Source organism: Aquila chrysaetos, chromosome 12 (genome assembly GCF_900496995.4).
Source record: "Aquila chrysaetos chrysaetos chromosome 12, bAquChr1.4, whole genome shotgun sequence".
NCBI classification, from domain to species: Eukaryota; Metazoa; Chordata; class Aves; order Accipitriformes; family Accipitridae; genus Aquila; species Aquila chrysaetos.
In genome coordinates, this window is record NC_044015.1 from 11,196,029 (window position 1) to 11,218,850 (window position 22,822).

The following is a 22,822-nucleotide window of genomic DNA, read 5'->3' on the forward strand; positions in this document are numbered from 1 at the left end:
TGGTGGTTAACATCCTGAGTGGAGCATCCCAAACACTCCCCTAGGTAATTTCTGCTGTAGAAGTGCAGATTGCACATAGATAAGACATTTGTAAATAGTCAGTAGAAACTGCTCCTGTGCACACAGCCATGTTGGACCATGGCTGGCTGGATTATAAGAACTGAGCAAAACAGTGGTTCAAGCAGTTTCCCAATCCAGCTGCAGACACTGCTGCAAGCACCCTTCCAATGGAGACTCCCTGTCACCAAGGGACAGTGACCAAATGTCCTGTTTGGGAGATTTGATTCCCCACATGATTCTTAATTTATGCCATGATCCAAATAAATTTGTTTTTCCTTTTTAACAAACACTCTGTCATGACTACCTGTGCAAAATGTGTGAGCCCCCTGTCCTGTTGGGAAAGGCCACAATAGTCATCCAAAGAAAAGCTTGGAGGTGGTTTATGACATTTGAAAAGCAAGGCACGAATTACGTGTTCCAGTTATGAGGCTTTAGTTTTGGTTGTGTTTCATTGTTCTCTGTACCAATAGTAACTGGTGCCTTGCCATAGGGTCTGCCCACAACAGGACTCAAAACAAAGAGTCTTCAAGTTGAGCTGGAGACCTGTTCAGCCACACTAGGAAGAATGACATGACTGTTTTGCCTCACTAAAAACCTATGCAAAACAGGAGAAGCTTTACTAAAACAAGTGAAATTAATGAAGGAGTTTGAATTTCAAACTCAGCTCCCTCTGCTGCTGCTGCTGCTACAACTTACCTGTCACAGCTCTGATGCTTGCCGTCTTGCTCTGCTGGGGTCCCTTCTCTGCCCAGATGTGGATGACATATTCCATGCCTGGCTTCAGATCCAGTAAGGTGATGATGTCATTTTCACTCCCCACCTCTACCTCCTTAACGTCCCCATCAGCTGAGGTGTATCTCACCATGTACCTGTCTACGGAAGCATCAACTTTATTCCATGAGACAGTGGCTGTATCTTCTGTCACTCGGTCAGTTGCCACATTGGTTGGACTATCAACTCCTGAGAGAACACATCAGAGTGCAGAATTGAGAAACTTCAGCTGAATTAAACCACTATAATACCTGTCACGACACGTGCACATTTCCTTCATTTTTGCTTTGCAGCTTTGGCCAGTTAAAACACAGTCACCTAGGTTCCCCCCTACAGCCCCTCGAGAAAGAAAGGCATCCATGAGAAACCAGCATGGTCAGAGTGGGGAGAAAGCAGGACTGTTCTACCATTTAGATGAAACCTTGCATTTTTTTCTGCAGCAAGAGTTTGCAGGCTACCTGCCTCACCTTCCATGGGTACCAACTTGAGCATTACCTTCTCGCTTGCCCTCCTCACAGCACCAAGTATAGTCCCCATCCTTTCTCTGCCTCTGGTATCAGCCGTTTGTTGCTCTTCCCTTTCTGCCTACCCTGCAGACCTGTCTCTCAGACTCCCCCGAGGCTTCTGCTATTTTAGGTGATGAATCAGAATTTAGTGGTAGCTCTTGCAATAGCTGGTATTTGTCTTAGTTGCAGCTCCTAAATTCCAGGGGTTACATAAGAATATGAGGAAGATTAGTCATTGTGCATCTTTTTTTTTTTTTTTTTTTTTTTTTAAGAAGTTCTGCAGCCCCCATGTGTTTTCAAGCTGTTCTTCACAGACAAGGCAAGGGTGTTCCAAATAATCAGAATCTACAGAGGTCAGAAGAGCAGCCTTACAATGGCAGTATGGAGGTTGTAGGTTTTGTTGTTTTAAATCAATTTTCTTTTAAAGGAATAATTTACAAGAGGATTTACATTACATCAGGAATGTCAGGCCTGATTTGGGATTTTTCAGTCTTAGGATGCAGCATGCCTATGCTTTTGTAAGAGAGCTGAATTTCAGAGTTTCCAGAATCTTGCAAGTAGAATGAGAGTTCAAAATTTTTCCAAGTTCTCTTTTGCAATATAATAGCTCAAAAATATTCTGCTTTTTTTTTTTTTTTTTAAGAGCTTGAAGCATTAATGAACCAACAGGGTTTCCAGATCTGCGTTAATATTCAGGTCTGGAATGGCGAGGCTGCCAGTTACAGGAAAAATAAGTCAAGTAACAATAGAACCTGCCAGGCCTTCTGAGCTGTACTGAGCACACAGTTGGAGCAGAAGTCAGCTTAAAGATGCTTCTGTGCTCTCCCCATGCTGGAGATGATTACTACATCTGACTCAGGCTCCGTTACAAGATGAAGCAGTCCAAAGCGTCAACCTCTAAGGGCCAGCAAGTAGCTGAAGCCTCTTCAGTCATTTCACCCATAAGAGGCGAAGACTCAAGCTACTACAGAAATGCCAGGGCTGTGGGGCTGTGCAGCCCACTGGACAAGCACAGCTTCACTTCCATGGGTGTATCAGACCACACAGCGGGCTGGGACTATAGTCCCCAGTGGAAATGCAGGCCTGGCAACGGTGTGCTAATCTGCTCCTCAGTCCAACTGTTCTGTTCAGTCTGGTGAACAGAAAAATAACGGTGGGGCCAGGCAATACAGGAAGGAAGAAGAACTTATCCTCTTCCTTATTGCTGCTGGGCTCAGAGATCAGAAAAATCAGCAGCACCAGCTGCCCAGAAGATCCATAAGGAAGGGCCATATCCAGACCACAAATCACGTGTGCTAGGTTTAACCAAGGTCATCCTGTCAATGATCTAGTTAGGGAAGTCATGAACCAGCAAACTTTGAGTTACTGCTGGACATAGCTCTGAGCTCATTTGAGGGTTGTTATTACATACAGAGGCCAGCTTACTATGCTTATCCTGTGTCTGGCTGGAGCCGTTAGTCAAGTTAAGGGTGAAGTTACTGTAGGTTTAAAACCAAGGCAAAAGACTGAGCTAGGGCTAGGTTTAGTGTTTAATATACAGTGTAGACAAGCTTAAACAAGATATAAGCAGACCTGGCTGCAGGTCATACATGAAGTGCACCTTTTGTGCTGCAATCTTGACAGATCTGTCCCCAAACCCTGTAGTAACATCACTATCATAAAAGGAACTTTCCACGTACCAGTCCTACCACTCACTGAGGATGGTTTTCCCTCTGTATCGTCTTTCATGGGTATGACAGTGACCTCGTACTCTGTGCCAGGTTTCAGGCCTACAAAGAGCAAAAGGAAGCATCACCAACAATGAGGGAAGACGTATTTTTTCTTAAAGAAAGCTATTTTGTTTAGTCTATCCAGTTCTAGGTTTGTAGTAGAGAGGAACTTAAAGTTTAGATTTCCATCTAACTTCCTTTTGTCTTGAGAATGCCTTGATAACACTTTTGGTCCAGGCTTGCCCTTAGGGAATACATTGACTACAGTAAGCGGGGATTTCCAAAACATCAGTCTTACCAGCTCTGAAACAGAAGAATATACTTCATTCCTAACAAGGACAGAATTAAAGCTGAATAAATATACCTTGCAACTTGCTATCCACAGGCTATAGAAGCTTTCTCCCTGTGGAGACACCCCACCATTATGGGATAGGGGAACCCCAATAGATATCACCCTGGCCTACAGCAGGCATGAGGTGAAGGAAAACTGGCCATCCACACATGAGAGAAGAATCCTCTCAGGACTATGGTCTGACCATCAATTGCTCCTGCCACTTCTCCCTGCCCCTGCCCAGTTTGGAATACCCATAAGTACTCACCAGTCATGATGTATCTGCTCTTAGGGTCATTGCTTTTGGGCACCATGACCTGCTTCTCATCCATCCCCACCAGGGATCTGAACTTCAGCTTGTAATAATCCACATCTGTTGGTGGGTTATCCTACTCCACTTCCAGGGAGTGCTCCATCTCCTCTGTCACCCAGATGGCACTGAGTGCAGACAGGACTGGGAAGGACAGCAGAGGACCGTGAGGAAGCAGCATCAGCATGAAAAGGTAAATGTAAGATAGGAAGTTGCTAAACAGTCCTCCTCCCTGCCCAGTCACCTGCTCTGAGACCCAAGACATTTTCATCAGCCAAACTGAAGAGTTAAGCAAGTACAGTACAACCATTATTTCAACAAGCTTCATTTTATCCATGGTAACACTCCAACTCAAGAGTTGTCTGGCTCTCAGCTCCCACCTGTTGTGCTAGAAGCAAGAAAAATGTCAAAATGACCAAACTTTTCATTGTTTTTGCCAAGTGCAGGCAGATAACATAATATCAGCTGCTAACAAACTGAAATTTCAGTTCTCGAGAGACTGCTTCAAATATGCAGTCTTTCCACACTCAACCTCCTAACCTCAGTAGCATCAGGCTCATTCAGTCCTTGGAAGAGACTATGAGGAAAACTCGCTGATGCAGACATATGTGGCAAATTAGTACCTAGGAATGACATCCTGCCTACTTTAAAGTCCCTTCTGCATCCAGTCAAACAGTGCATTATTCTAATAACATGCTGGCTTTATCGTGCATGCTTCCATTCCTGCTTCTTGCAGCAGGCAACATTACAGATTCCCTGGAATTCAGGTGTGTCAATGCAAGTAGGATTTGGACAAGATAAAGTGAAAGAGAGGAAATTTGCAATACATTCAGTCCTAATGATACGTATCTGGGAACAGATTCTCCAGAAAAGAACAATGACAGAAAACTGCAACTGAGGCTGGGACGAGAAAGTGCTCTCCAGCACTCAGAGAGGATGTTACAAACCTGCAAAGCCAAACAATTCACTCCACTTGTTTGAATCTAAATTTAAAGATCTACAGCTTCTGACTCTGAAGAAAAATGCTGCCTGCTCCTACCTGTACTTGCTTCTAGATACTTGGGCTCACTGGCAATCCCCTTCTTCACATGATGAAGAGTGACATTGTATGTGGTGCCAGGGTGGACACCCACAATCTCATAGCTGAGCTGCTCTTTGGGCACGTGGACTTGTTTCGCCAACGTCTCATACCCTACTGGATAATAGCTAACGAGGTAATTGTCTACATCAATCATTGGATCCCAGCTGACAGCCAGAGTGTTCTCTGTGGAGTTCAGCAGCTGCAGGTTCTGAGGAGCAAGCACTAGAAGACAAATGAAGAAAAACACTGCAATAAGGACGATGTCTTGTCACATGGCCAAGCAAGAAGTTTTTTCAAACCTATTTTGAATACAAGGAAAGCACAGAACTGGAACTCCCAGTCTGTAGTCATCTTGGATTTGTCCAGTTCCTTCTGCTCAACAGCATATCATTAAATACAAATTAATACTGCAGCCAGTAACAAATACAGTAATTTCCTGGATGACTCTTTCCAGCTTCTAAACCCACACTGGCACGAGGAAAACTCTCTCATAAAGCTGTCCCTTCCAATGCCTCTAGGAAGAGAAAGACAAGCCAAAACCTTCTTTTTGTATCACTGTCAGGGTTATTTCAAAAATGTCAGCTGGCCCCCAAAACTGGGGAACACAGCTTCTCCACAGCAGAGGTAAAAAACTGAGCCTTTATACTGATGGAAACTTACACTTGGTGCCTGGCAGAGACCTGGGCAAATCTGCTACACATAATAAATTTCAGGACACCAACAGTGCCTTAACCATTTTGCCACAAGACAGAAAGCTCATCAGTGTCTTGAAGCAGCCCTTAAGAGCAGCCAATGTAGAACATCCATCAGAAAGTTTGCCTGATTTTAATTATAAGTAAGCACATCATAAACTGATCAAACCATCTACCAGCTGTATTTCATTAGCAAGGCACTAACTGATAGCAACAAAATAGATAGCAAGTGCCTGTAAAAAGGCATGTGTCAGCAACATTAGGTCAGATAGCATCATGAGTTTCTTCTCACTTGAAAGTCAGCATTCATTTCCTTGTGTAATTCACAGCTCTCACGAAATTCCACCCTCAATATGTGCATGCCATTGCTTTTGATGAAAACTTTGTACAAAATGTGAGAACATTCATCCTGCCTCTCCTTGTGATATAGAAGCTGGATTTGAATAATCCAGCTTTGCAGTAAAATAATAGAGAACCTAAATACATACAATGTGGTTTATGCCTTGTCTAAGCGTAGTTCAGAAAGCATTGTCTCTGCCTCTCTGAGGAGATGTGGCATAAGAAACCAGAATCAACTGTTTAGGACAATGCCTAGGACAGTTTGTGTTTCCAAGCAGGACGTTTTGATGAGGGGTTCTTGCCAAGGCAGTGACTCTCTAGCCCAGGGGAATCTATTTCTGCAACATGTTTTTTTTGCTCTGCCCTGAGATGCACCAGAGCCACCTTCTCCAGCCTACATGACTGTCCTGGGTTCAGCTGGGATAGAGTTAATTTTTACAGGAACCTGGGAGGTGGGGGGGCATAGCCGGGGCAGCTGACCTGAACTAGCCAAGGAGCTATTCCGTACCATGTGACATCATGCTCAGTATATACATGGGGAGTGGGCCGGGGGGAGGGTGGCTCCTGCTCTCGACTTTCGGTGGGGGAAGTGACGGAGCGTCGGGTCCCGGGTGGTGAGCAGTTGCACTGTGCATCACTCTTTTCTGTATACTCTTTCATTAGTACCGTCGTTGTTGTTGTAACTTTTTTTGCGTTGTCCCAGTAAACTGCCCTTATCCCAACCCTCGAGGTTCCAGGTTTTTTTTCTTTTCTCTCCTCCGTCTCCCCCCTATCCCACCGGAGGGGGCGGGAGGAGTGAGCGAGCGGCTGCGTGGTCCTTTGTTACCGGCTGGGCTGAAACCACGACAATGACAAACCCAAGCACTGCAGGACTTGACAAAAATGCTCCTGGTCAGAGCCGGGGGTGTGAAGGGGGAGGAGGCACTGCCTGGACTTGGTCACCCTTGAAAACCTCCTCCTCTTGTGCTCCGACAGCAGAGGACCTCCTAGCCTGAAGCAAAAGGGTTCATCACAGGCGCAGCACTAATTGCCGAGGTGAATTAGGAGGATGGGTGGTTGTGGGCCGTGCCAGAGTCCATCTTGTGTTCCGCTTGCTCTCATCAATCTCTCTCCATCAGGCAGCTTCTCCTCAGGAAGCAGGAAACGAGCAGCACATGTATAGATCCAGCACTGAGCCAAGAGGTCACACGGGGGCTTGTTGGGAGCCCTGGCTCCCCTGGGAACAGCAAAGAGTCCCTCTTTATTTTCTGTTCCAATTTCTTGAGTACAGCATCAACACAGACTTCCTGGTTAAATGAATATTGTGCTGAGATACCAAAAAACTGTTTTTGTGGATAATTTTGTTTTAAACTGCTGGTTTATTAATCTTCAGATACCCCACAGTGCTATTTTGAAGTGCCAGTAAACAAAGTCCAGAAAGAGCACAGGCCAATATCTGCTGTTCAGTGTGTCTTTGTCCTCTATTTCTCCTTCAGGAGGAATTGCAAGACATTAATTATACTGTTGCATGCCTGATAGTAACTTTTAGATATTCAGACATTCCAGTTACCATGGCAATATACAACAAAATATGTCATTTCATGATCTGAGATACATAAAAAAGAACATAATAATAATGATGATAAATAAATAAAAACAGTGCTCAGTGTAAATCTCCTAGGATGCAGAAATCTAACCCAAATTGGAATAGAAAAGGTAATTTGACATCTATGGGAGAGGAGTGCTTGGCTACAGATGCTGAGATGGGAACCATTTGCCTTTGGACTTAAAGTTTTTAAGCAGGCGTGGAGGTGTAGCGCTCAGAAACAGTAGCAAAATGGATTGTGCTATATGCATTAACTCTGCAGTGCTTGCTCGCTCAGAGAACAGAGAACACTTTCACAGCCTGTAAAAGAGCTGCAGGTGCTCTGTAAAGGAAGAGGATCCAAGGCTGGACCCAGACAGCCCTTTGGGAGAGGCTGGCTGGGCAACAGTTCTCTGGGAGAATTGTTTCTGCTCTGGGAGAAACTTTTCTGCTTGCCACCCCTGTAAAGGTGCTGCCTCCTGAGCAGCAAATCCCAGTCTACTGACAGGAGAGAAGAGTGCTGGAGCCACAGAGAAACATCTCTGGATAGAGTGGAAGGGGTAGGAAAAGTGAAGTTTTGACACAGAGCTCTTGTTTGGATGAAGAATTTGAGCAAATAATCTACTAAATAAAAGGTGAGCCTCTAAGCAGATAGATCAAGCCTGAGATGTGAGGGATGATCCAGAGCAGAAAAGACCTGTGAGTAAGGTCACTGCAAACCCTTACTGAGCAATACCTGGTGCTTGGTGTGTGACTGTTACCTAGTTCTCCTTCATGAGGAACTGTGAAAGATTAGACCAAGAGTGATGTGCTGAGAAGGAAAGGCAGCTTCCAGGGTAAAAGGCTGAGTGCTGAAGCCTGGAGTATCAACATGTGGTTATAGGGAGGTTATAGGTTTCTCAGAATTAAGCAGAAACTGCTGGACACACACCTCAAGGTCAGCTCAGTCAGGTCTTCAGGCAAATCCTACTGCCTTGTAACAAAGCAGGATAAGGGAGAATTTCCCAAAGACCTCACTTCAAAGGGAGGTTATTGAAAGGATTTATGCATCCTTTGTCTCACAGGTTTTATCAAATCAACTACCTTATCCGCAAGCAGTGCACACTGCAGCAAACATGATTTTACCTTCTATTGTCTCATTTGTATGTCAAGAAACAGACTCTGGCTCCCTAAGGCTCCATACCCAGTTTTGCTTTCTCCTTCAGCTGCTACACACAGGCTTGTACTAATGCTACCTTTAACTGTGTTTCCACCTTTCCCCAACTCAGAAATGTTTTCCAGGCAATTCTTGAAGACAAGGACCAGTCAGCAACCCCTAGCCCATCAGGAATTCCGAGAGGAACATGGTGACCCCAGGCTTCACTTACCTACAGGATTAACCAAATGTTTATGGGAGGTAGAGAGGGAAACTCAGATTGAAAGAAAGAAGGGAGAAATAACTCACAGGCATGTCTTACCCTGGGAACAGTCAAGGCCAAAGAAGCCATTGTGGCAGTAGCACTCTCCTGTGTCACAGAACCCATTGCCACTGCAGTCCCCGGGACATCGTTTCTCACTGCAGTCCTCTCCGATGAACTCCTCGTAGCACTGGCAGACCCCTTTGGCTGTGTCACAGATCCCATTGCCGCTGCAGTTCTCCGGACAGAGCTGGTGGCTGCAGTCCTCACCAAAGTAAGGTTCATCACAGATACACTTCCCACCGTCACAGCACCCATGGCCACTGCAGTGGCTGGGGCAGGTGGGGTGGGAGCAGTCACTGCCCTCCCAGCCCTCGGCACACTTACAGCTGCAAGTCGCACAGAGGAAAGTCCCATGGCTGCTGCAATGCGTGATACCTGGCCAGAGCAGCACCAGGATACACAGCAGCAAGTGTGACACGCAGATGAGAGAAAATAAAAAAAGAAAGAAAAAATTAGGAACATAGCAACAGACAGATAGTGCAAAGGTGTGTTCAAGGTCATTAAAGGGAAAGCATAAATATCACTGGAAAATACGGGCTGAAAAAGACCTGAAGACATCATCTTGTCCATCTGCCCCAGGTCCAAGGAAGGACCAGCTCTACCCTTGGCTTTCGCAACACATTTGACTGTAGTCAGCAGGAATGCAGATTCCATGACCACCCCAAAGAGTCAATTAGAAAACTTTTCACAGACTCTAACCTGAATCTTCCTGGCTGTAATTTAAGCTCACCATTTCTCACCACAGTTGTTAAAAAGATGGAGAGCACATTATTCTCATCTGCTATACACCTGTATTTTTCATGTAAGCAAAGACAGCACTTCTTCCTGTCTCCATTCCCCAAACAACATCAGTTTGTTAAATCTTTTCTTAGAGGCCATGCAGTGTAAAACTTTCATCACGGGCAAGGCCAGTGGCCACCACAAAACATCATCATCATCATAAACTCTGCTCTTTAGTCAGTTATCAAGGAGGAAATAAAAAGACAAATTCTCAACAACTGCAAAATTCTAGAGGGAAAAATGAGAAAGGAAAAGACAGGACCAAGAAGTGCCTCCCCCATCTCCCACCCTCCCACAGAAACTCCTCCACTGAATCCTTCCACCTATGTTAAACTCAGGAACTGTTCCCTTCTACTTCTGGGAGACACCTGGGGAGATTTCCCCTGTGCTGGTACCAGAAATGGTATGTACTACCGCATTCTGGGACCTTCAGATTTCCTTTCACATCACAGAAACCAGAGCACCATCCCATCCATAGGACTCAAGCATTTCACTTGTGGAGAACCCCCATAACCTTGACAAATGTATTCCAGTCCCCAAATCTCTGCAGTAAATAGGCTGTGTCTGGGATGTAAGAACAACTGTTACTTACCTTGGCTTCCCCCACAACTTTTCTGAGGGCTGCAAACTTCTCTCAGCTCTGCCACTTCTTTCTCAAGCTTCTCTATCCTTTCAAACAGACCCTTAATGTGGGTCAAAGTTTCGCAGTCCCCTTTGGGTGCATGCACATGGATGTTGTGCCTAAAGATTATATTCTGCTCTTCATTTTCCATGGCCTTGCCAGGATCTAGCTGCGCCCCACTGTTGTCTTCATGCTGTAACGGATCTGCTTCCACCTTAATCTGAGAGGACATGGGCAGGTCAATCTTGTAGGAGTGGCTGAAGGATATTCTTTGACCATCGCTGGTGCAGTTGTGAGATGCAGGTTGTTGAACAGCAGATGTCTGAAGAGCACAGCACAGCAATACTCCCATTGGGAAAGCAAGCCACCTCCAGAAATCCATCTGGTAGGCTTTCAGAGGCAGCACTGACCCCTCAAATAGCACGGCTGCTTTCAAGAAGAGGAAAAACATAAGAAGTGTGATTGTAAAGCTGGTTTACATGATTTTGTAAAAGACAAATTCTGTTTAGCCTTGATTCAGTACTAGGTTGGTCAGTACCTGGAAGAGTCACACTGGATGAGTTGGATACAAAAGAGCTTCTAGACTGCCAGGCTAGGAGTTTAAAATTTGCATCTTTCAAGTGAGACTTAGTATCATGGTCCATTCCAATTATTAATTATGCAATAGCAATCCTCATTCCCCTGCAGTTACAGTAGACATTGTATCAGTCTCCCAGCTGTGATCTGCATTATTGATCATCTTTTTGGCTATAGTAATCTCCAGCAGCTTGCATGGTTTTCAACTAGAAGCTTGGTAACTGTGCTGATGCTGTGTGCATGAAAAATTCAGAGACCTGACATTCATCTTTTGGTACGAGATGTTTGGGAGATAGTTTTGCTCACTTTACATGTATCATGCCATGAGATATCTTTCCCAGGACAGCTGCATTTCAGGCATGGGTAGAAATGTTTTCAGAATGGTCTTGAAGGGGATGCCAAAAGTCAGTTTATACAGGGACTATAAGCATAGAACACTTTCTCAAGGAAGGAGATCAGCTGGACCACAGAACCGGTGTCACTGGGATGGAATAGACATGTCTGCATAGAGCTGGAAAACAACTCACACCCTTCTGCAGCACACTGTTAAACATCCCTTTCCTTCTCCCATCACTCACAGCCCATGGTTCTGTAAATGCACCTCATGTGCTGACCTGACCAAATGTCAGTCCCAGCCTTAGAGTCCCCATCTCTGCCTGCTGGACATAGAGGAGGGGAGCCGAGTTTCTGCAGAGCTGAGGACATCTGCTCTGTAGAGGCAGGACTGAGATCCTCACCTGGCTTCACATGGGCTGTTGCTTACATCTCACAAAACCCTCACTTTGGGTACAACTGTCCCGACAGAGCTGAACCAGCTGTCTTCAAGGTCTCATGTTGATGATTTCTGATTTAGTCCACCACTTCAAGAAGGCCCTTCAGATTTAAATTACCAGGTTTTTGCCACTGGACTCAAATGATACATAAAATTAAACCCATTGTCGTCTTCTGATGTAGCGCATAGCCTACACTGTTATCTGAATTGGGGAGAATTAAAATATTTCCTCCATTTGAAACCAATACTTTGGCATTTTGTGTGCCTGAACACTGGATTCACTTGAGGGATTTCAAGTTTATTTTGCTTTGACTCAGTTATCTGATTTGTTATCTCAGCATTGGGAAGGTTCATTTAGAAGCTACTAGAACAAATCTGTTCACACATGGAGCGAGAGGATGTGTTGTAAACCCATTTGTTTTCCTGTACTTTTATTTCAAAAACATTCCTTCTTTCCTACCCCGCATAAATGAATAGGAAGACCTTGTTTTCAGGGTGATTAAGTCTCAAAAGGAAGACTTAAAAATAAATAAATAAAATATTACTGTTTAACTGCATTGACATTTAGAGGTCAAAACTGAAGTCGAAACATTTAGTTTAAAGTCTTCAGGTAAAGTCTTTAACAGAAACAAAACTGTTCATTGTAAAAATTTTGTGCTGTCAACAAAGCAAGAATTTTGGACTGAAGAAATGAACACCTCACAAGACAAGAATAACAGGAAGGAACAGAGCAAACATGGGTGGAAGGATAAAACGTAAAGTTAGAAACCTAAATTTATCAGTTGACTTATTCAATGTTACAAACTAAATTTTGGCATTAATGGTAGGTGTCAATCTGTACAGGAGGTGATACATACTTGGTTAAATACTTAGAATTTCATATCACAGGATGCAAATACAAAATGCCACCATATGTGACTTACTAAGCAGTCGTGTTATTCATTGCACAAGCAAAAACATTATTTAAGTGCTAAATTAGGTAACGCGATAACTAGAAAGCATTTGGCCAATATGTATCCATAGTGACAGCACATCTGAACTCAGTGCTGGCCCAAGTAATACTCTCTGAAATAACAGAGGACTCCACTCCTAAAGAATCATACTAAGTTTTCATCTCCTCAGCTATGTCCCTTATAATCACATTTCTGAAAGTCATACAGTCCTGAGTTATGATGAAATTTAACTGTTTCCGTGAAGCATCCTTATATCTCCTAAATGTCTGCCAAAACTTTGGAAATATCCCTACAGTTAGATTCATGCCCTACCATTGGCAGCACAGCTACAGGAAGGTGTCCTTCATGCTCAGAAACATGAAGCTTTGTTTGCTAAAAAACAAGCAAAAAGCCACCACCATTGGAAATACATATTATACCTGCTTATACCTATATTGCAGGCCACTAATGCATCTCTCTCCAAGCAGAATCATCACTGACATCAACCAAAATAGGGTATGGATTTCAAGATTCAGTCTACAATTCTTTATCTTATATGAATAAAATAAAATAAGGGAATTATCTCCGCTGCTTATTCCCAAGTAGCAATTTGTTTCATTGTGGGGGTTTTTTTCCCCTCCATTCAGCACTTATCTACATTTAACATTTACAGTAAGAGATAATTTACATTTAACTTACAGTAAGAGAAATGGAGGGGGGAAAAGCATGTGGCTCTGCAGAGGCAGGTCTTCTTCCCTATCTCTATCTCCTGAGGTTTTGCAGATACCCATTTGTGACCAAAGATGCAGCTTTCTCACCCTGACCCAGCTGCTATTCTGTTTCCCAAGACTCCTCTCTCTCAAAGGGCCACAGAAACTAACTATACCTTTCTTCTTCTGCTTTGCAAACTTCTGAAACAAATCAAGTCATGAGAGATTGCTTCAAAGCTCTGAACAAATTTAGTGTCCAAATTCTATGGATTCTCATCATAGTCCATTGCAGGAAACCCCAAAAGCTTTGTTTTGTGGGGTTTATTTCCAAACCCCTGGAGATGAGTCCCCCAAACCACCCCACCATCCCAAACAGACACATGCACAAAATCTCTTCGCTCAGCACCAAGTGCTGAATAGCATTCTGGGTTGTAACATGATGTCATTACTAATTAGGGCTTCATGGGAACCACAAATTGATCTCAGATTTTCCTGGTCTTAGAGATCATTCAGGAGGAAAAACTCCTGAATGTAAGCATTTCTGTCAAGCATAATGAAAGAGGACAGCTTTTTTGGCTTCCTCATCATGCAATAAAGAGATTTTCCCCTGCTGTTAAAAAGAGTGGGTTTAACTGATTCTTCATGGAGAATATCATGTCATACATACAACTGGCAATAATAGCAGACTAGGGCAAGGACTATTTTAGGAAAGAATACCTAACAGTTAGATCTACTAGAACAGAATATTCTCCTAAGGAAAGGGATGGAAGAAGCCCTGCTCACATCTTTCCAACCTTTGCAGAGGAAAGCATGGGATGATCAAAGCTGGAGATAACCTACAGTATTTATGTGAAAGACTCCAATGATCTAACTCTAAGTCTTTTTCCATCCTACAGCTCAGTGCTTGAAGATTTGGGGTATAGGCCTTCACAGTATTATCTTCTGCTAGCACCCCATCAGCCATAGGAGATGCATGACTGGAAGCTGCTTCTGTCAAGGCAAGAGCTGATAAAGACACAGATGTAGATACTTAGCAGGGTGCCACCCAGGCGACATGGAGATGGGATTGAGGAGAGGAAGGGGGACTTGTAGTCACAGGAAAAAGGAAAAGCAGGTCTAGGACAGCTCCAGACAGGGTGCAGAAGAGGAAGGAAGAATTATAAGATCAAAGATTGAGAAATGGGGCAGAGTAGACTATGTACATATGCAAGCAGCAAGAGTTATACAACACAACGGTAGAAGCAACACACATTACAGTTGAAGACAAATAGCCAGAAGAAAAGGACACACAGTGAAAGGAGCCATGGGCTGAAACCTGAGCTTTCTAAGTACCAAGGGAGAGTAGATTGTGCAATTTTTTGAGCACAGCATTTTGCACACTAGGGCTAGAACAGAAGCTGCCAAGTTGTACCACAGTACTAGAGAAATGAGAGCTGGCAGTTTCCTAACTGCCAAGTTAGAAAATCGGCACGTTTAGCCATCCTAAAGCCAGGGGAGGTTTCTTGAGGAACATAAAAGGAATAACAAATATTAGAAGACATGTCAGAAAGCTCTTAGGAAGTTCACAGAAGGGCTCTGCTAATATCCAAACAGCCATCACTTACTTCAATTAACTCCCAAGAAGAGCAGCAACAGACCTGTCTGACCAATACTAGGAAGGTAGCATTTAGGCTCAGGAGACACAAGCATTATCAGTGATCAATATTCATCATGCACTCTGCCCGCAAATGGATGTTCACTGTAGAATGCTATACTGCTTAAAGCATGGAGATGACAATGTGGCAGCAGGGGAGTGCGTAGCAGCAGTCTGTGGAGAGAAGCAAACGCACCTGCAGAGGCACATGGCAAAGCTGTGTTCTCAGATACAGAAGCAGATGTAGCAGCACAGAAGCTGATAAACCAGCTCATCTCCAAGTAAGCTGGAATACAGTCACGCTCCTTACATCCTGCAACACTTTTAGCAATAAAGAACACCACAAGTCAGCAGCACCAAAGAGCAGAACTTGGTCATTGAGGGCTACTATTTGGTGGCAGTCTGACAAAAATGAACGGAGCGTCAAAACATGCACAAATGATGATACTACTCAGATGCTAAGAAGTCTAGCCCATTTTCCTTCTGCTTTACGTATTCTTCTCGGTGAAGCATTCAGCTGAGACAAGCTACTAATTTTACAGACTTTCCATACGTATAATTTAGTTTAACCAGCTGGATTGTTTGTCTTTATTTTTTGTGGTGAAACTATTCTACTGTACCAAACCTCATCTGCTTTAGAAAGCTCTGCATCAGACTTTCTTTTCTGTGGTATTGGTCACAGAATTCATTTGATGCAACTGCTGTAATAAGCTAGCCAGCATTCTATTTTCAATATTATGCAGTCTTTGTGCAATTAATGCAAACAATGGCTGCCAATAAAAAATGCAACAATTAATTTAGCAAGGTTGTTTCTTTTGCAAGCATCTACGTTTTTTTACTTCCAGACTGAATGAAACTTGCCTAATGCTACAGAAGTTTGGGATGACTTGAAATAACAAATACAAAAACAGAATTATAATCAGCCAGGTAGATACAGTGCTTCGAGATTCATCCTTATATTTACCTTTCCTTTCATGCTAATTCTTCTGCAATGTCTGGTAAGCAAGGTGTATTAACTATTCATGTGTGAATGAGAGATTGCTTCTGAAATCCTACACACTCATTAGAAAGTGCAGAGAGGCTTAATATATTTGCACATTTGCTAGTTAGTATAAATATGCATTTTGTAAAAAATGACCTAGCTCCCTTCTGTTAAATCATTAACTTCCATTTTAAGTCAGTCTTTCCTGAAGCAAATCTTTGTTCTGTTGCCTGCACAGCTCAGAAATTTTGCACTTCCTGTATTTGATCAACTTTACTTATGCAATGGATGACATTTTTATTATAAACAGTGTAATCAATAAAGTACTTTTATTGTGAAAATAGTGATATATTTCATTTTTATATGGTAAAGAACTTCTACTGGCTTCTACCACTGAGTCTGTGAAGAGGTGCACTAGAAGGCATAGGAAGAGTTTTTGGATGAGAAAGTACTGAACAATTACTCAGAGTGTTTGTTGCAATTATGTGTGATCAAATTCCAGTATGATCTCATGACAAAAGGAAGAGCTTTTAAAACAACTATTGTCACAGAGAAATCAGAGCCTAAAATGGAAATTACTAGGAACAAGCATTCTAAAATAATTACCTTCTAGGTTAAACCCTAGCTCTATTAAATCCAAAAGGCAAAACTCCCATTTACTTTGGTAGGTATGTGGTTTCATATGGTTGGAGGAGACAACCTGGGAAAGCTTAAGCCCTTCAAAACAGAGTGGCATTGAATACTACTATATGCTTTGCAATAACAATGCATGCCCATAATACAGGATTATTGATGTTTGTGTAAGGCTTTTAAAGCCTTAGAGGGTATCTGCTATAGGAAGTCAGAGAAAAATTGGCTGGGTTTTTCATTCAGAACAAACAACAGGAACCTCAAAGGAAGTAAAAATACGTTTCTCTTACCTTTCAAGTACTTTCAGCTGTCTGGTTCAGAGCCCTTCTGGTGCAGCCACCACTTGCAAAGGTAATTTGAGCAAGCTGAAAGGTCACCAAATCCTCTCTTCTTCCCACTCTAGCTGCAAGACAGCAGCAGTCCCTACAGTGAATTTAAGTCCCCATGGGCCAGATGAAAGGAACCAATAGAGGCCTCGGGGTGTTTCCCTCCCTCAAACCACCTAAGGAGCACGCTTGGTTTGGGAGCGATTCCCTTACTCAGTATCAGCCTTGCACACCAGCAGAAAGAATGATGTCCTATTCATTTTATGCTCTGCTTCTAGTCAAAAGCCAGAAAGTCTTTCCAACGCTGTAAATCTGGCAGCAAACATCCCAAAATTATCACTGAGACCCATGTATTGACAAGCACATTTGTAGTATTAATAACGTGAAATTCAGGTGGAGTAACGCAGAAAGTACAAATAAAACACCTTTTAAAACCAGCAGTAGTTAAACACAACGCTGCCCTTATACAGCACAATACTAAAAAAAAAAACCCTTGAGAACTTAAAGCAAATTACATGTTGTAGGCATTGTTAAGGTACCCACACGATTATTTTAACCACGTGCATTACTGAGCCCAGTTTTTAGCTAAGAAACTGTCTCAGATTCTGACCAGTTGCTTTGCTTTACTGCAACCAGAAGCTGTGCTCAGGGAGCTGAAGACAGCAGCAGCCTAAGGGCTATCAACATGCATCATTAGCCCTTGCCAATCTCAGTTGCTGCAACCGGGGAGTGAAGTCAAATATAGCGTGCTTACCACACTGAACGCTACAAATACCACTAACTTACACTGGGGCTCCACGCTTTCTCACTTAGTTTGTATTTTTTAAAGCTGTAAGCACCAAACACTCCGTCCTGGGCAACCCTGTTACAGAAAGGGAAAGATAGTGCTGCAGGATAACACACACTGTCCCACCTCCACAGCTGGAAGAGTGCTGATTACACAGGTGATGCTATTGAGCAAGGGAGGGATTCAGCTCTGGCTGGAGAAATAGTTCCCCTTCCCACACTCACTGGTTCCTCGCCCATCTGGACCATCTAACAAACACAGAGAGACCAAGGGGAAGTGGAACAAAATACTGTAGAAACAAATGCATGCTCTAACATCCAAATACCCTTTGATCACATCCAGCTCCCTACTTTATTTGCTCTGCTGATATTCTACAGATTGTTTTTACCAGCTGGCAAGCTGAAAAAATAGCAAGTTATAGACAATAATATCAGGGAACAAAGCTTGAAATTCTGTCTCCCTGCAAACACCAGAAGCCTACTTCCAAGACAGTTATGCATCAGTACACCACATCACCAGGAAGCACAGTCACAAACAGCCTGAGTTTTGAACTGGATGTTCACAGAAGGGTTGCAGCCCATAGGCTGTGCAGGCTGAGCCCTTTCTGCTGCTGCAGTTTCCCTCCACAGACAGACCCTCACACAAGTTTAAGAGCAGCCTTTCAGCTTCTCCAAGTATGAAGGGAGCATAGAGTTGGGAAATGAGGCCAGTGACGAGCATCTCACCTCTCTTGCTCATGAGACCCATCTAAAGCAAGGAGAAGTGAAAATAGCTATCCCTCTACGCCAGTTTAATGCTCTGTGTGACAGGTATTAGTGGTTTCAGCTTGGCACATCCACAGGACAAAAACCATCAGGGTAGTTAACACCTGGGTTGGCAAGGCAACCAGAAACTGAACAGGCTGGGGAGAATTAACCACTTCATCAGCACTAAAAATGGCCTCTTTCCACTGATTACTATCACCTGCACAATCAACCTAGATGGGTAAGTTGCTGTGGAAGCTGTTGCTGCTGACTGCAGCATGAGATAATAAAACTTGACCGCATTAGCCTGCCAATCTGGCTGCTTCTTCCAGATTACACCCACATACTTCAAGGACCAGTATAATATACTAGGCATCTAAGTAAAATGCCTGGCACACAGACAACAAGCAGCATGACAAACTGAGAGAGAATCCAGCTTCTTGCATGACTTTTTGGATGTAGCTAACAAGCTGATATAATGGAAAATTCAATCAAAATGGTTAATTCAACATCAAAAACTTAATAGATGTTCTCCCTGAAATCAGGACGTAGACTTATTGTAAACACTGTGTAAGCAAAATCCCAGTCAGTAGAACAGGACAGTTTCTCTCCCCAAACAACAGGGCAGCTAAGAACAACAGAAGCAGAATTTCCCATATATTTTTCAGTGTTCAGGTTTATGATTATTCAATTTTGTCTGTAAAATGCTGTAACTTATCCAAAATTCATGAGTTGAAAAATATGCAAAACGCTGATATAAATTTAGGAATAGACCTAGGTGATGAGCAAGCCGCCCAAGAAACTCTTAAGACACAAAACTAAAACCACATTTAGAAAGCAGCTGGCAGATAATCTAGTACAGAGCAACGATATGCATACAGGACAAATGTGCTTTTCTGGACAGAGACCCCACAACGCGGTGTGATGTCTCTGCATCACATTTTCCTGATGGCACTCTTTTCCCTGTCATTTTTACAGACTTTCCTCCCCAACTAGGATCCTTCTGGTCCACCCAAAGTCAGATCCCGAGGTTTCTGTGGAAGTTGCCAGCTCCCTCTAATAACGGATGGTGCAACCGAGGCTGACACCGACACCGGGATATACAGCATAGCCCTCTAAACCAGTTTGGGTTCTCCCCCCCCCCCCCGCAAAGGCACTGAAGTACAGTTTCACTGCAAAGGGACGGATGGGGAGAGCGAAGACCTGGCCGGCGTGGTGGGGACCGGGACCGGGACCGGGACGCGAACCGGCGGTCCCACGCAGGGGGACGCTCCGAGAGCCCGGGACTCCGCCCCGGGCCTGGGCGCATGCGCGATCGCGTCGCACTGAGAAGATGGCGGCCTCCGCCATAGGTTGGGCGCTGCGGGCCGCTCGGCAGGTCAGCGCGGCTCCCTCCCCGCTTTCCTTTCGGGGCCCTGTCCCGCCCGACCGAGGCGCCGGGGAGCGGGCGGAGACCGGCGAGGGGGCTGCAGGGCTTGTCAGGCCGCTGGGGGCGGCGGTGGCGGGGTCGGCCCAACGTCAGCCCAAACTTGGCTTGAGCCCCAGGGTTCGCCGGCGGCGGGAACAACGCGGGTGTGGGTGTACCTTGGGGTTATTGGTGTCTACCGTATCGCAAATTCCTTGCTGGCTTCCGTGAGCTAAGCTGGATCATACGTTACATTTCTTGGGCAGGAGCTGCACTGCGAGGAAGTAATTTGAAAAAGTCTGACAAAAGAGACCTTTATGGGAATAAGACATACTTGAGTTGGGCAGACTGTATGTGCAACAGGTGGGTATTATAAACCTAATTTTTTAAATTAGGTTCTTCCGTCACCCTGCACAAGGCAAGTGCGGAGTTACTACGTGGACTGGAGGATGCTGCGGGATGTCAAGAGAAGGAAGCTGGCATACGAGTACGCGGACGAGAGGCTGCGGATCAACGCCATCCGGAAGAACACCATCCTTCCCAAGGAGCTGCAGGTACTGGGCGGCTGCCCTGCAGCTGTGCCCTGGCCTGGGCAGGGCACGAGTCCATAGGTGGCTCCTACTGCTGGGCCACAGTGGCTGCTTGACAGATCCAAGCAGCCATGCCAGGTCACAAATGCTTGCGTTTTCCTAACTCAGGAGCACAGAATCACATCATATCGCATAGTTACCACTAGCGCCCGGGCATCTTCAGAGCCTCTGCCCTTTGGGGGTGTTCACAACAACCGCGTATTCGCCTGACTAGAGGTTGTGTGGGTTGGGTTGTGTTTTTTTTTTTTTAAATAGTGCTTCTCATGTAAGCACTATATGTAACACTACATATGATGAAGTCTCATTTTTTTCCCACAGCTGTCACTAACATACATTTAGAAAGCTAGTTTCCTTATTTCTGATAATACGGGATACTACATGGTTAGTTTTATAGTTTCCTAAATAAACTTTAGATTTTTTTGCTTATTTAAAAACCTGGAAGCCTGATCCAGCCAAAACCACTGGTTTGTTCAATGGGAAATACTCAATTTTACTCCTTGCCTGACCTACAACCATGTAAAAGCTGCATCGGATCTGGGTGTTAGATCTGTTCTTAAAAATGCACATATTCACTGCCCTGCTCTCAGCCTTCCTTACTAAGCATTAAAAACATTTGCAAATACTCCTGTATGTATTTGATCTGGCCATGGCTAGTTGTGGCGAGATCCTTTCACACTTACACATCCTGGGAGAGAAAGTGTATGAATCTGCTTTTATATATTAACTTTACCATTCTCTTGGCAAGTCTAGTTTGTATTGGATGTCCTTACAGAACAAAACAAACAAAAAAGATTGCAACTCGCTTTGCTTTTGGTATTCCTCAGCTGCTTTTGTCACCTTTTGAAGTCACTAAATTATAGCAGCAGTTAGAATGAAGAAAAAGACTCCAGGAAAGTAACTTTTTCCTCCCCTACAAAATCTTACTTGGGCTTCAAATTTAAAGTCTTAAAAAGTAAGTTACGAGTTTTCTCTGAAAGCGTAGGCTACTTTATGAATAAAATAGGTCAAAAAAATACTGTAAGTGTTTGGCTGTGCTAGGTAGAGTGTATAGGTAGAGCTATATACACAGATAAGATGTGTAACTGGACAAAATGGGTGACTGAAATATGTTCTGAAGATAAGAAGTCCTACTGACCTTGCTGTTACTGAAGTTGAAAGTCACATTGCTGCTGTCTTGATGCTGTCCTCCTTTGAAGGCAAACATCCCTTTAGAAGATAGCCTTACACTATTGCTTTTCAGCACTCCTGCAGCATAATGGGAGTTTTTGTAGTCCAGCCTCAGACTTTCCTTTTACCTCCAATTGTGACTTCCTGCCATGACTGAACACAGGATTCTTTTGAGCCCTTCTGTCCTTTAGAAAATAATATATTAAGAATGCTGCAGTTAGGGATGCTTACCTAGCCTCAAGTGACTTCCTTTAGGCTGTATTTCTCTGCTGAGCTCGCTTGTTCTTCTGAAATTCCATTTGCTGCTACCTGGTGCTTCCTGAAAACTGTTGAGCTCTCTTGTATGTAGAAAAGAGATTTCTTAAGCCTTCTCATTAGAACAGAGACACTTTGACTTGTCCTCCTCTGCCTGTAGCTCCTTCCAAAGTGTACTATATGAGATTCCTTTTACTGACATCAAAGCATATTACCTGGGAAGGCAGTTAATAAGGAATATAGATTTAAGTTCAGCTCATCTTAAAGGACTAGCCCACCCTGCAACAAGGACAAAGCCAAGTGGATTTTGACTAACTATAATTACTGGCTTGAGGTTGTTAGTCTGTAATAAGGTTAACTTCGGGTCTCATGTGGATTGTTTTACATTCACTGTTAGGATGCCCAGAAAGAAAGGGTCAAATGAGGAAGACAGGCGCAAGTTCCCTATCAAATAGCAAAGCATACTTGTGAGGTGGTAGAGAAGCTTGTGGTGGTACCTGCTCTACAGCTAGATTTTGAGGTCTGGCAATAAGCTTCCTCAAAATCCTGGGGAACATAGATAAACTCTATGCTGTGGTCTTCTGTTTTAGGAAGTGGCTGATAAAGAGATTGCTGACTTGCCCCGGGACAGCTGCCCTGTGAGGATCCGAAATAGGTGTGTCCTGACATCCCGCCCTCGGGGGGTGAAGCGACGTTGGAGGCTCAGCAGAATTGTTTTCCGCCATTTTGCTGACCATGCTCAGATGTCTGGGATACAGAGGGCTATGTGGTAGATCACCACATGGATATACACCCAGGCAGAAAACACAAACAAGCTCAGTTTGTGTGATCAAGCAATTAAAGCAAGACTGTCCTGTCTAGAAGTCCAGCATCAGTATCAAATTATTAAGGGAAGGATGAGAAGCCATGCTGATTCACTGGATTGTGATTGGTATCAGCTGACAAGAAGCAGCATAACTCCACTAAACTGGTCTGTATGTGAGGTGGTTTTATTCTGCGGGAAAAAAGTTCACTACCTGATGCCTGCAGAACTAAGCTGAGGTTTGTGATATATGGGCAACATTAGAAATAAAGACATACAGCACAAGG

General features: G+C 43.9%; 2 protein-coding genes across 2 annotated transcripts in view; one reads left to right on the plus strand and one right to left on the minus strand.

Moving 5' to 3' along the window:
- The window catches only part of TNN (tenascin N), a 34,572-nt gene extending 14,555 nt beyond the window's left edge, over positions 1-20,017 (minus strand). The window contains exons 1-7 of the mRNA XM_041127955.1: positions 19,901-20,017; positions 16,751-16,863; positions 10,196-10,651; positions 8,821-9,198; positions 4,727-4,990; positions 3,017-3,106; positions 757-1,020 (exon numbers count right to left, since the gene is read on the minus strand). Coding sequence (XP_040983889.1) covers positions 757-1,020; positions 3,017-3,106; positions 4,727-4,990; positions 8,821-9,198; positions 10,196-10,607 — 1,408 coding nt within the window. The 5' untranslated portion in view covers positions 10,608-10,651; positions 16,751-16,863; positions 19,901-20,017. The remainder of the gene's footprint in view (positions 1-756; positions 1,021-3,016; positions 3,107-4,726; positions 4,991-8,820; positions 9,199-10,195; positions 10,652-16,750; positions 16,864-19,900) is intronic.
- On the plus strand, positions 19,592-22,820 carry MRPS14 (mitochondrial ribosomal protein S14). Its single transcript, XM_030033256.2, has 3 exons — positions 19,592-19,694; positions 20,117-20,275; positions 22,324-22,820. Exons 1-3 carry the CDS (start codon positions 19,650-19,652, stop codon positions 22,504-22,506), a joined length of 387 nt encoding a protein of 128 aa, XP_029889116.1. The 5' UTR covers positions 19,592-19,649; the 3' UTR covers positions 22,507-22,820.
- Positions 22,821-22,822: the final 2 nt, after the last annotated feature.